The sequence below is a fragment of the Gallus gallus genome, chromosome 1, assembly GCF_016699485.2.
Source record: "Gallus gallus isolate bGalGal1 chromosome 1, bGalGal1.mat.broiler.GRCg7b, whole genome shotgun sequence".
Taxonomy (NCBI): Eukaryota; Metazoa; Chordata; class Aves; order Galliformes; family Phasianidae; genus Gallus; species Gallus gallus.
Window position 1 is genome coordinate 180,395,916 of NC_052532.1, and position 13,693 is coordinate 180,409,608.

Consider the following 13,693-nt stretch of genomic DNA (forward strand, 5'->3'; position numbering starts at 1 on the left):
TGAGGTTTTCTTCCTCTTATATGAGGACCAAATCATTCAAATGTAATCAGGGCCTGAACAAGTACAAGCCATTTAAACCCTTCCTCTCCCTCTCTTCTAGAAGACAAATTCTCAGAAGCAAAGGCAATGCCACAAGGATACCCAGATGATCTCTGGTATCGCATGAAATACTATTTCAATTAATTCCATGTTTCTCCTTGGCATTTTTCCTCCCTGTTACTCAAGGGTGCAACACTGGGAAGTGAATACTTCAATTAGCCCAACTGCTAACGCTATGGTTAGTAAAGTGTACAGGTCAGTCTCTGAGCTGTGCACATTTGCATTTAGATGTAGGTTTTCCTTGTGTGTTACCATCATTAATTTCTCACTGCTGTTTTATTTATTTATTTTTCCTGAATTTCAGCTATCAGTGTTCTGTGCAACACTGAAACATCTGAGCTGTGGCACCCTCCTCGTTTTCCCACTTAAGCATAGACTATTTGTGACAATATTCCTACTTTGTAAGCCTAGCTATGGAATTACCAGATGTACAAAATCCCAAAGGCTTGGACAGGTGGTGATCAACTCCTTAAAATATTGTGAGATGGAACTGGGAGTTTCAGCAGTCAATCTGGGACAGCAAGGGTTAGCCAGACATTAATAGTTCAAACCAACAGCATAAAAAAAAAGTGTATACTGTTAAAGATTGTGTTTGAATAACTCAAAGCAGTTTTAAAAATACAGAAATTATATACTCGCTTACTGGTTATGACAGACCACTTTCTCTCTTACAGCCTTGTTAAGAAGCCATCACTGTCATTTCCATGACCACCTGCACTGGCAGTATTTTATCCCTGGGGAAGCGGCCCCCATAAATCAATATATCAACAATATACAAAGACAATATGATCCAGGAAGCAGATTCTCAGGAGTTTCCTATTACAGTCCCAATAAAAGGATATTCATTTTTTTTCATTGTTTTTTTTGACAGCAAAGCTTTACACTGAAAAACAAAATTTATCTTCAAGTTGTGTACCAAAATAGCTAGGAAGAACTAGTTCTCTATGGACCTGGCTACTGAAAAGAAATCAATAATTCCCATTAGTTTCATAAGGAAGTCATGAACTTACTGTGGATTTATATCTGGATTAATCTTTTTCAGCTCCATGATGTCATCTATAGTTTTTTCAATAGCATCGGGGTGAACACTTACTGAAGTTTGCAGCCGCTAAAAAGAAGTTTTAAAGATATATATTGAACAATAGCTTCCACGGGAATCAATAAGTTAACAGTGATAAACTTGATACCCAACAGCTTCTAGATTAACAGCCCAGAAGGATCAACTCTATACACACACACACGCACCTTTCCAGCCCTACTGACTAGTTGCAGAATGCTGTCCTCGCAAGTCAATTGTCCATGCCCATGCAGCCAGTCTAGTACATGTCTGCAGGAGATGCCAGTGAAGATTTGCACGGAAGTTCCCAGTTGAACAGCAGCTTCAGGCCACCAACCTAGCTACATTGGGATTGCTAGCCTTCATTCAAAACCTCCCTTTCCAACACATTGCAGTAAAAAAATATATTTTTCATTCCTCTTGCATATCATTGCCTTGCAGATGCCTCATGAAGTTGAGTATTTCAAAGAAATCATCATGCCTTCCAAAAATTAAGAGCTTGAACTTTCTGGTGCTGTCTCAAAATTGCACAATTGGAATTGCTTAGATTAAGATTCTGCCTTTCTGAATAGGCAAATATACTTTTAGCACAACTATACAGCCAATGTGACATTGTTTTTGCTAATGCTGAGGTAATCTTTTTACTAACACTGGTTCTCAACTTGTAGAAGAAATAAATGGTTCAGTGAACTTAATGCACATACAAATGCTTTGTTTCAGATTAGTGAGAAGCACAACCACTGCTATAGTGAAAGGATGAAGTGAAAGAGTCTTTCCCATTAGTGTATTCAAAAAGTAAGAACAAAGTTTTCTTGACTATCTTGGCACTGCTGCCTTCAGCTTCTCTTACTCCTGCTTTAAAGGCAAAGAAACTGAGGCATAAAGCATGTAAGTAACTGACTGCAGATTACATAAACTCTAGGACAGGATGAGCTTACAGGAAGGAGGGGGACCAACTTTTTACACAGGCACATAGAGATCAGACATGGGGAAATGGCTTTAAACTAAAAGAGGGGAAATTTAGGTTAGATGTCAGGAAGAAAATCTTAACTCAGAGGGTGGCAAGGCAGTGGCACAGGCTGCCCAGAGAGCAGTGGTGCCCCATCCCTGGAGGCATTCAAGGTCTGGTTCGATGCGGTCTTGGGGAGCCTCAGCTGGTGGGTGGCAACCCTGCCCATGGCAGGGGGCTGGAACTGGATGTTCCTTAAGGTCTCTTCCAACCTGAGCCATTCTATGATTTCTATGATTCTGTGATGAGGAACCCATCTAAGAAACCCTCAATTACAGAACACCACCCTTGTCTCCACCATGGCCTAACGCCCACTTGATTCCACCAGTGCCACACTGTGACTGTCCCTGCAGCATAGGACACTCTCCAGCGTTGTAAGGCTATGGTGGTCACAGCTGTTTCCTCAGTCGGAGAGCTTTTCATGTGAGATTATATAAAAACCTATAGTGATTTTTATATGGTGAGCAAACAGCCAACTGAACAAAACTGGACAGGACACAATAGGAAAGGTGAATTATCAGGTCTCTCACTCACCTTACTTTTTGAACCTTTCAGTGATGCCTCTGTAAGAGAACAGTATTTGAAAGCGTTGTGTCAGACAATTTTAAATGAATCCAGTATAAATGCATATAAATTATTTTTTAAACAAAGTCATACTATTTTTAGCACATGCAGAAAGGTACAAAGGCTTGAAGAATTAATTACCTATTTTCATAGTTCTGGCAGCTCCAGGCTTGGTATTGTAACAGATCCTTTGCAATTCACATCGCCCCGTTAGTTTCCTGACCACAAACTTCAGGCAGCGCCACAAGCACTTGCAGTAGAAGTACAGGCATACCTGGATAAACATTCTGTCAGGAAAAAAAAAAAAGTCTGAAAATAAGCCTAGAGCAGAGCCTTGTTTAAACAAGGCCACCACAGAGATTGAATGGCCTTCCTCACCCCCAAAACGCCTACTGCCTAAGAGCAGCTTTAAACCAAAACCCGTATTGACACTATAAACATTTATCCTGATGACTGTTAAAGGACAAGAGATCTCCCGAGGCCCCTTATGGTCTGAATTACCCTGTGATCCTATGAAAGTCAGGAAGTAAACAAATACATGAGAAATGATCTATTTTCAAGTTGTGTGGTGTTTTGTTTTTTTTTTTTTAAGCATGGCAGCTGCTATCATGCCCACACACCATGGGCTATTGCAGTTATATAAACCCATCCCAAAAACAGGTTTTGTGAGCTACAACTCGCGGGCACAATTTGGCTTTCTTATTTCTACGGCTATGAAGGCCTCACCCCTACCACGTTACCCCAGTATCTAACCCCCCTGAAAGCACCATGACATGAGATGTGGGACAAATCACTCAGTACCCTTGAGGTCAAAAGCACATCTCAGAAAAGGCAAATCGCTAAGACTCAACAATGGAAACACTGGTATCTGGACTGGTCTTGGACATCCCCCTCTAAGTAGCTCCTGCTTGAACAAAATGTTGGACAAGGTGGTCTCCATGATGTCCCTTCCAATTGCAATCATTCTGTGTCTATATTCTATGAAAGCATCCATACAACTTCAACAAGCTAGCTTGCTGTTATGTGGTCAGAAATGATTTGATCCTTTATGTTGTAAGTCTGCGTGCATTCATCACGAGCCTTTTATCTCTTCCACATACCTTTGACACTTTCAAAGGAAATTTGTTAAACGACTCCTTACTATCCTCTACAGTGGAGTGGTTGGTTATTCTGAAAATATTAAATTCCAGATACTTAAATCAGTATAGCTTCAATAAATCTGGAAGAGCTCCATCGTTTTGCAACACATCCTGAAGGGCAAGTTGCAGAAGGACGTTCAGGAAAGGGAAGATAAGTTAACTCATGTTAAAGTCCACACAGGAGTTTAATCTGCTTTATGCTCACTTTAGCTTAATCTCCTTTGAAGAGGGATTAAACTAAAGGGAACTAAAGCCATTTTATGTCTAAATGGAGAGCATTCACACAAGTATTTAGCATGCTTTAAAAGCATCCACTTTATCTTCACACTTTCACTTAATTCACTTAACACTCCTAAACGCCTGTGTATAGGAAAACCCCTTGTCTTTATGCAGCAGAGGCTTCCTGTTGCATAAAGATAGGAAGTGGAACCCAAAGAAAGAAGAAAGACTCCCACGCTGGAATCAAGTTTTGGGTCAGTTAAAAAAATTTCAGCTGCTGACCTGGAAATATTTGGGTCCTCCCATCCCAAGATGAGCCAGAACACACTGTTGTGAGAATTCTGTAGATGTTTCATGGTAGGCAATCAATTCAGTATTAAAAACAAGAACAGCTATCAGAAGATAAGTCCATCATCAGCCAAAAAGTCAGAAATGTAAGACACTTAAAGAGTAAGTCTCATACAGAGTCAGCTAAGACCTTCAGCAGCAATGTCTCACAGTGGCTTGAAAACAAGCCCACAACTTCACACTATGCATTTCAGTTCTTCCAGTAGATGTTTGGTATCAACCATCAAAGAGCTGACTTTAACAGCCTGTCTTCCCACACAAATCACAACACAACATGTACAGCCATCCCTCAGCCTCCACAGCACAACCCACCTCTGTGCTCAGGTTAAAGGTCCAGAGAAACGCATGCAGTAATTAACATCAAACTGGAAGGTAGAGAATGACAAAGTTCTGGCCTTTTATCAAATGTTTGTAGCAGAAATTGAACTCATTCTCTTTTTGGTCTGCTTTGCCTTCAAGTCATTACCCAGAGAGCTCATTTACATGGAAAGAAGGGAGGAAAGGTTTGCTTAACTTCACATAGCAGCCCACATGAGATTTCCTTCTAATGAAGGAAATGAATCCCATTAAACAACCAAATCAAAACAAAACAAAAACTTCTGTAAGAAAGTTCATGTCTACACTTAATTACCTCTAGGGCTGAAACATCACAACCCACTTTATTGCCCAGACTTTCTTTCTTATCATACTGTGTGATGTGGGTAAATTCCCAATACAAAGAAAAATAGAATGTGTTAGGTGCATTTGAATTACACCTTTGATTATATGTTGCTGCCTTTATATTCAGTGGCAGGTTAACAAAACAAAGGAAACATTCTAAATAGGATGAGCTGTGATATTTCATGGTTGCAATCACATTTAGAACTGAAATTTGGTTTGGCTGTGGTCTGAACAAAAAATAGCTACGTAAAAATGTATCTACTAAAGAAAGCCACTACAACACACAAACAGTACATGTGATTCACTAAACCATACTTAGCACCTATAGCAAATAAAGCAGACAAACACTACTTTTGACTAGGTTACTTATAGAAGAAAATTTGCCTTTGAAGATACCTTCAATTCTCTACTACATCCATCTCAAGATTACAACAGCATGAAAGGTAATACAAGCTTGTTTTCAAGGAGCTGTTCATTACAAAAAGGAACTTTTGCTGGCAGAAGTCCTGTAATAAAGCACACTTGTGAATAAGTTAAGTTTTATTTTAGCTGCTTTGCACTTCAGAAAAGCAGAAGCACTGGTAGCTATAATAGAAGACACAGAATACTGTTAAGAACCCTCATAGAAGCCTTGCTTTAAGCATGTGTCTGACTACTGTGGTAGCATTAACTCGTTTGTTTTAGAGCAATTCCAAACCTTCTCTCCACTGAATCTCGGTATTTTTTGGCTTTTTTCCCTGCTTGGCCTTGAAGGTTTTCTTGGCACGGAAAACAGCGTGCTCCCCTACTAGTCTGTGTAGTTATTCACAGTTTTCAGAAGGGTTTGCACAACTATGTCTCAGTTTCTGAGGTAAGCTTCAACTGCAGGAGCATTACAGAACGGAAGACATTCTTAAGAGACTTGCAATTTACCCTTTCCCACCCTGACATGAGCTTCTCCCCCTCCCTTATCGCATGCAACAATACAGGTCTACAGTTTGTGTTTATACATGCACAGCACCTTAGAAGAGTTCACATGAATGTTCTCTCAGGTAAAATTAAAATACTGTGCGATAACATGCTAATGCACACAGGCCTAATTAACAGGCAGTTCCTGTGTTGAGGATGCCATATGAGAGGAAGCACAACTGCCTCACAAGAAGTCAGGTGAGACAGTCCTAGTCATTGATACCACATTGATACCACGTCACTTGGACGTCGGAAGTTTCCTGTTAGCTCCTGAGAAATACCAATGCAGTTCGGCATAGCTCTGCCAGATTGGCTCTCAAAAAGCATCACTAAACTGATGTTAATACAGTGGAAAAGTATACTAGTTATTAGGATACCAAAACAAAATGAACAAATGAACAGAAGACTTTAGAAACGAATATGCATTTTCTTGCATGCCTGGAGGAGACTCATGAAGTGCTATTCAATGTTTAAAGCCACCACCACAACAGTCTAAGTAACAAGTGTGTATAATGCAACAATCAGTGCTCTACTGACACAAGAAGAAATAGAAAAGAGTTTCTGTGCAACATTTCTGAAATGGATAAACACCTTCTATTTTATCAGTTTCTGTTTATTTTCCTTTCCTTTCCGTCCCCTTTGCTGGTAGCTTCAGAACCTTGGTATTTTCAGAGAGAGTAACAAACTGAGTAAATACCCGGGGTAAAATGAAAAATGTAACTAAAGCTGGGAAACCACAAAATCACAGGGGCTGAAGGGACCTCTGGAGATCACCTAGTCCAACCCCCTGCTAAAGCAGGTTCCCTACCATAGGTTGCACAGGAAAGCACCCAGGAGGGTTTTGAGTATCTCCAGGGAAGGAGACTCCACAACCTCTCTGGGCAGCCTGTTCCAGTGCTCTGTCACCCTCACAGAAAAGAAGTTCTTCCTCATGTTCAGACTTCCTGTCTCAGCTTGTGCCCATTGTACCTTGTCCTGTCACTGGGCACGAGACCAAACCCTGTTTTAGGTCCTGTGGATAGGAAAGGCACCTATGCAATTATTTTTCCCGAAAAACAGCTTGGTGAAGAAAGCGTTACACAACAGGATAAAGTCTTGAGAAGGTGAAGACAAACGGTTTAGCTGCGCATGGACAAGATGATCAAGTAAGTGATTAAGCAAGTGATACTATGCTGTGAGAATTTAATTAACTTGACCATCTTTGGCTTATTTGTGCAACTGAAACTGTGTACAGAAGCTCAACCAAGGACTAATTACTTGTCATCATTTCTGCCATACACAATTGTGCTATTAACTAAAAGAAATTTTCGTTCTGTACTTTTTTAGATTTGACAACTGAAACTCATCTCTCCATTTAGAGATGAAAGTAAGTCTCCATAGGAACAAGAGAACATATAAAAGTAGTTTTTAACAGCAGCTTTCCACGCTCCCTTCTCTTGCTTTCTACTGGCTTTATTTTCATTTCATCTGATACAACTCCAATAAAACAGAACTTGTGCTTAAAATTGCTGGTGCTCGCTGACTCTTTTGCCATCAGAAGTTTTTAGGATTTACTGACAGAAGCTATAATTTCTGCCACAGGTGGTTCTCCAAGTTGCCAGTGTTACAGAATTTTCATGTAAGTTACGATCAAGGTGGAAGTGTGTGAGTGTCACCAAGAGACTCCTCAAAACTCTCTACCAAAAAAAAAGAAAAGCGTGGAAGGATTAAACATTTCACTGAGGGAAAGTTCTATTGTTTAATAAATAATATTTTAAACTTCAGGGATAATTCAGATAAGAGCAAGCTGCAAAAGAAAAGAGACATAGAACAGCTGCTTTCATTTAGACACAGCCTTGGACTAGAAGTACAAACACCGTCAGGAAGATAAGAGTCCTGCAGATTACTGGTGAACGCGTGCCCCTGGGTTTAGAGTTATTCCAGTTACTGGAGTGTTGATGTAAAAAAAAGTTTTTCCCACTGGAAAGCAGCAGCTGTTGAAAAACAGTAAATGAAGAGGCAAAGAAACTGCAGCTACATTAAAGACACTGACGTCTAAATATGACAATCTTATAAAATACTCATGAAATATCCAGATGTCAAAGTCACTTCCACTTGCACAAATAAGCACATCCCCTTCTTGGCTATGCAGATGTGCAATACAGCTCTGTGACAGGCAGGAACATAGGAAGTATTTCAGATTGAGAAATTAGAATGCATAAGCAACTGAGTCAATTTATGACTCATTTTGAGTTTTTTGCATTTTAATTGTTCAAGCGCCTTAGGACTTCAGTTTGTCAAAGACAGTCTTATTACATGGCACCAGAGCACACATTTTTCTCACATCTTTTTAATTAATGCCTCATTCAGCATCTGAATTTGGAGTTCATGGATTATGAGCAACATTTCTAGGCTACTTTTACACCACCAATTTCACTTTTCAGTTTAAGCAGTGATGGTGACTGTCAAAGAAGATAAGTAACTTCAGAGTCAAGCCATTTTGGACTAGGTAAAGACTACCTTTGAGAGGATATCTTAATAGAAAACAAAGAAAATCAAAATACACAGAACACAACACAATCAAAGATCCCCCAAAAACAAAACCCTAAACTATCCAACCCACATCTTGAGTAAATATATGCATGAGAAGCAGTAAAACAATATGCCATAGTTTTTTAAGTGATGTTGTATACTTGTCTGACATTCTAAATATAAGTAGAAAAAGATTTATTATCTTCATGTAAAACAGTTTACCCATGTCAACAGCATAAAGCAAACAATTTCTTACTGCTTCCCTTTAATATGAGGATGTACAAGTGTTATTTGTACAAACTAAGCAATTGCAGTCTTGGTAGTGTAGCCAACATTGTTTTACATTTTCCATTCCCTTTCATGAGAGGCCTTTCATACAGCTTCATATACTTGTGGATCATACATAGGAAAGGGATCCTTCTCCTCTGCTCAGCCTTGGTGAGACATCTGGAGTGCTGTATTCACAGCTGTACTTGCTATACAAGAGGCACAGATAAGTCCAAGTAGGAAAACTGAAGTTTCATAAACTATAGATGCCATCAGCATCAACCATGTTTTGCACCAAGGAAAGCAGTGTAACACTGAGCAGTCCTCACCAGCAGCACACGGCATTTGATCTTAACAAGCAATTCAGGACAACCTGATCTACAGTAGTAGCTGGGGAGCCTACTAATAGGCAAAAACCACCAAATACCAAACCATAGATGTTAACTTCTTTATTTCCCAGCTGATTTCCAAGCTGGAAGGCTAAATATCAACATCTTGCACAGAAATCTCCCCGCAGATCTAAACTTAACTGCTTTATTCATTATAACAGAAGCCTGCAACTGCAGCAGCAATGTGTAACAGAACTTGCGGTTGCCAGTAAGCACTCTTCTTGGAGAACAACCATAGTTTATTTCTTAATGTCCTTGTATCTTTTTAATATGTAAGCAATTTGAGCAGTATAATATTCATATCAGTCTCATGTTAAAGGATTAATCTCAAATATGAAAAATCCATATTCTTGTAAGTGAACAGAAGAGTTTTTCCATTTCAACAGTGTTTTCTTGTTTGAGGTGCTGTGTTCTATCACGTGCCCTCCTACCCCCCTAACCTCACCTTCTGTTCTACATTCAGAACATTGGACTTTTCATAATTAAGTCCTATAACAATTAATTAAACAAGAAATTGCTTTTCATGACCTATGCCATGGCTAATTAAGAGAAGATAACAACATAAAGACTTCTCAAAACTTTTAAAACTCACTTTAGAAATACCAAGAAAAAAAGGACTTGGTTTCTTCAGAAGCAACAGAGGAACGTAAATAATCAAAGCAGCATGAGTTCTCCTATGTGGAAAAACCACTGTGAGGTCAGGACAACCAAAAGACAGCAGAACAGGCAGTTTAAAGAGAAATATAAGTGTTAAGAGAAGTCAGGGAAGACCTGCCAGCTTGGAGGTAGTCAGCAGCTCAGTTTCTCCATAAGGCAGGAACAAAATTACATTATGCTCAAATGATACCAGGCCTTGGAGGGAGCAAGTTGTAAATCTCTCAGTGACTTCATGTTGGAGGCTTCCACTGCAACCATAGGGTGGTAGAGGACTATTTATGAATGATCATTGCCTAGGTCACACACAGCACAAATCTGTAACCTCAGGTTATGCTGCTTAAAAATAATAATAATAAACAAATCTGTACAGAGAAAGAAAGGTAGAAGTTATAGGAGTACTGAGACAGCAATCATTGGCAGGATTCAAGAAGAAATGCCCCAGTATGGCTATAAACCAACAGGTCACTGAATCAGCATCCAGGACTGAGGACCATCCAGAATCTGCACCATAGAGCTGCAGCAACCAACCCTCTCACCACGCTGATAAGGTCAAAAGGGAACACACTAATGCTCAACCTAATGGCTCATTAAATCTTAGCTGTCTTTTGTGGGTGTTAGCAAATAAATAACCACTTTACACTTTTTTGCTTAGGTCTTTTTTGCAGCTGACTCAAAAAAGCCTAAAGAAACCAAACCGAACATCCCACAGAAATGCCTGGGGCAAGGCTGGCTTCACAACAGTCATTACGGATGATCAGACTGGAGGTTATGATGCTGATATCCATAGTATATACTATAAACAGCCTAAAAAGAGAGAAAAATATAGTGACAGATGCTCTATGCAGAAGCATATGTTTCCATCCTTTTGAGAAAGGCTTCTCCCATCCAGACAGAATATGATTGCTTTGGTTTATACACAAATTAAGTTCTTTGATATGTATTAACTTCTAGGAGTGTTCAACTCTCTCCACTGAATGCAGAATAAAGACAACATGAGCTTTCTGTAATGAAAACCAGTGTTTGCAAGTCCCCTGTACTACTGCTAGTTTACAGAGAAACAACTGCAAGTCATACACAGGAGCAAATGGAGCAGAGCCAGCTTCAAAAATATCTGCATATGTTCATCAAGCATCCTCCCTTCTGCAACTTCACAAACAGTTCTCCAAAATTCCAAGTTGCCAAAAACAGACACACGGGGCACTAGAGGTACACTACTAGTATGGAGCAATCCAAACCCAAAAGACATTTCCCACATTGTTTCTATAAAGTACTGAAAAGCAAAATTTAAATTAAAAGAGCTGTAGCGAAATCTAGGTGACCAGGAAGCAAATCTCATCTGAACTAGTTCACATTTCCCATACTGCTGATAACAGCTAAAACACTTGACTCGTGACAGCATGGAAGCAATTATTATCATCACTTAACACTTGAAAAAACATAAAGAATAGTTACCTCAGGAAGTGTTTCATGATGATGGCTTGTGTTACAGCAGCTGTAATCAACTGATGATCACCAATAACCTCTTCTTTGCAGGTGATACCAGAGCTGTAGAAATAGAATTGCGATGTATTTACTAACCGAGAGAAAGTGGTACTTCAGTTTTCTATGTTGCTGTTTAAACAAGATCTTTCCCATGTTCCCACAGATATTTAAGAAATATCACATCGATAAAAACAGAAGTTATAATTTGTCTCTTCATCCTGAACACACATTTTGTCCAGCACACAACCCATGTTTATTTTCTGAAAAATCGAATCTTTGAATCAGAGCACAAAGTAAGAACATCCAGATTTTCCTTCAAGCTGTTTCAAACACCTGTGGGTTCACAGCAGCTTCCAAGCAGCAGCGTCAAGAGACATTCCTCTCTCTTGGGTGTTAGAAACCCTTTTCTCTCCAGAAGTTACAACAGTACTTAGAGACGTTGGGTAAAAGCAGCTTGTAAGCTAAAAGCCAGTAGAGGTTCTAGATTTAATTTTTAGAATCTTAGAATCATTTGGGTTAAAAAGACCTTCAAAGATCAATTCCAATCATCAATCTGACCTATCGAGTCCCATCATCCAATGTGAGAGATGTCTGGTGATTACCTTCCTCCCCGGAGTCAAATTTTACACATAATACATACGATGTCTTAACATAGACACAGTTGTCAAGGTTGACCATTCGTTCTGAGCCCTGGTGTGCTACAGTTAATTTTCATTGTAACTACCAATTTTTTCAAGTGGAGAAGAAGAACAAGAAGAGTTGAAGTAAAATAAATTAATAAATTAATAATAACAACACGAGAAAAACCAACCAACTTACAAATGTAACCTTGCCCATGCACTACAGCCTCTCCCCAGTCACATCCCAATCACTCTCCCCAGTCACCTCATTTAGGAAACCTGCAGTAAGGAATTATTTAAATACTGCACATACTCGTATGTGAAGAGATTCAGACTTCTCAGTTTACTGTACTTTATTTATATTCCTGTAAATGACAATAAAACTTTTTTTTTTTTTTTTAATCATGCCAGAAAACAAAGGAGAACAGTTTCACACTGTTGGGAAAATTTCATCTAAGATTTAAAGGCAACACATTTTCAAGTTTTGTACTAGTACAAAACACACATGCAGGCTTGGATGAAGGTTACGCTGTTAAGAAGTGATTTAAGAGAATTCTTCCTTAGCACTTCATGCAGTCCACTGAAGAGAATCTGAAGGCCTTCAAAATCTGGTCTCTTGTCACACAATGGAAAGCTCTGAGTCTAAAGAAACTTATATATATATATATATATATACACACATACATATATACATACACACTTTTTTTTTTTTTTGCAGGATCTATCAGCACTGATGGGATAAAAGTCTTCTTAGCCTACCTTATTCTTATTTTTGTTCCATTTCACAAGTTTTACACTATGCTGTTGCCTGTTGACAGGAACAGAAGCAGTGTTTAAGTTCACAAAAACGCAGCTATCTTGTTGGATTACATCTCATACTACTTACTAAAAATATATAATCCCTGAACTGTGAAAGCTTCCTTCATTTATATTGTTTTTGACTGGCTGAATCATGTTGCTGTCCCCTGAATACAGCTGTAATTGGTGGTGGCTGCAGTGACACCTGCTTGCAAGGGCAGAGAGAAGCTGCCATCAAGCTCCGGCTCTTCAATAAAAGCAGTATGCAGGCTCCTAGCACCTCCTGCTACAGCTTTTGATAGACCTTTGATGGCAGCAGGCACAGGGAGCACAGGAGACAGGCAAAAACTGGAGGGGATGTAACTTGCTCCCCTTCTCCAGTCCAATAATTTGCTGTTTAAAAGATACTGCTTGTGAAAGATTCTCACAGCTGAGTCTCAGCTTTTTAGCATCAAAGGGAGGGTGAACAAAGGGAGCTTCAGCACAGCATTTGACCCATGAAGGCAGCCGTGTAAGGAAGATGCCAGAGGTGCCAGGAGTTGTCAGATCAACGCTTCCTTGAAGGGTGTGCAAGCCTCAGCCTCCAAGGTCAGCTCCTTCCTCTTCCTGATCAAGGTCTATGCTGACAACAAAGTGAGAGTAAAGCAGCAGGATCAAGGGGAAAAGAAATCACTTGCCTGCGCTCCAGGGCTGTCTCATCCAACTACATCATGGTGGGAGCTGCAAAGCATTCTCCCTTCAAGTACAGTTATCAGCTACAGCCAATTATAGGTTTGATTTGAATGCTCATTAAAAATTAGACTGTTTCAAAAACCAGCTCTTAAGAAGTTAATACTGCTGTTCATAAACATCTGCCTTCACTCAGAGAACTAAACTCAAAGGAAGGATATTAGTTGGGAAGAAAAAGCATAGCTGACATAACAAGT

General features: G+C 39.5%; 1 protein-coding gene across 7 annotated transcripts in view; it reads right to left on the minus strand.

Moving 5' to 3' along the window:
* ELMOD1 (ELMO domain containing 1) overlaps window positions 1-13,693 on the minus strand; it is a 42,016-nt gene that overhangs the window by 13,269 nt on the left and 15,054 nt on the right. For 6 of the 7 annotated variants that reach the window (XM_025146870.3, XM_015279594.4, XM_025146871.3 and 3 more), the window contains exons 2-5: window positions 11,320-11,412; window positions 2,871-3,016; window positions 2,700-2,728; window positions 1,110-1,207 (exon numbers count right to left, since the gene is read on the minus strand). In XM_025146870.3, coding sequence (XP_025002638.1) covers window positions 1,110-1,207; window positions 2,700-2,728; window positions 2,871-3,016; window positions 11,320-11,336 — 290 coding nt within the window. In that variant the 5' untranslated portion in view covers window positions 11,337-11,412. Of the gene's footprint in view, window positions 1-1,109; window positions 1,208-2,699; window positions 2,729-2,870; window positions 3,017-11,319; window positions 11,413-12,728; window positions 12,773-13,693 lie in introns of those variants that run through there. The other variant, XM_040707001.1, reaches the window with a different exon arrangement.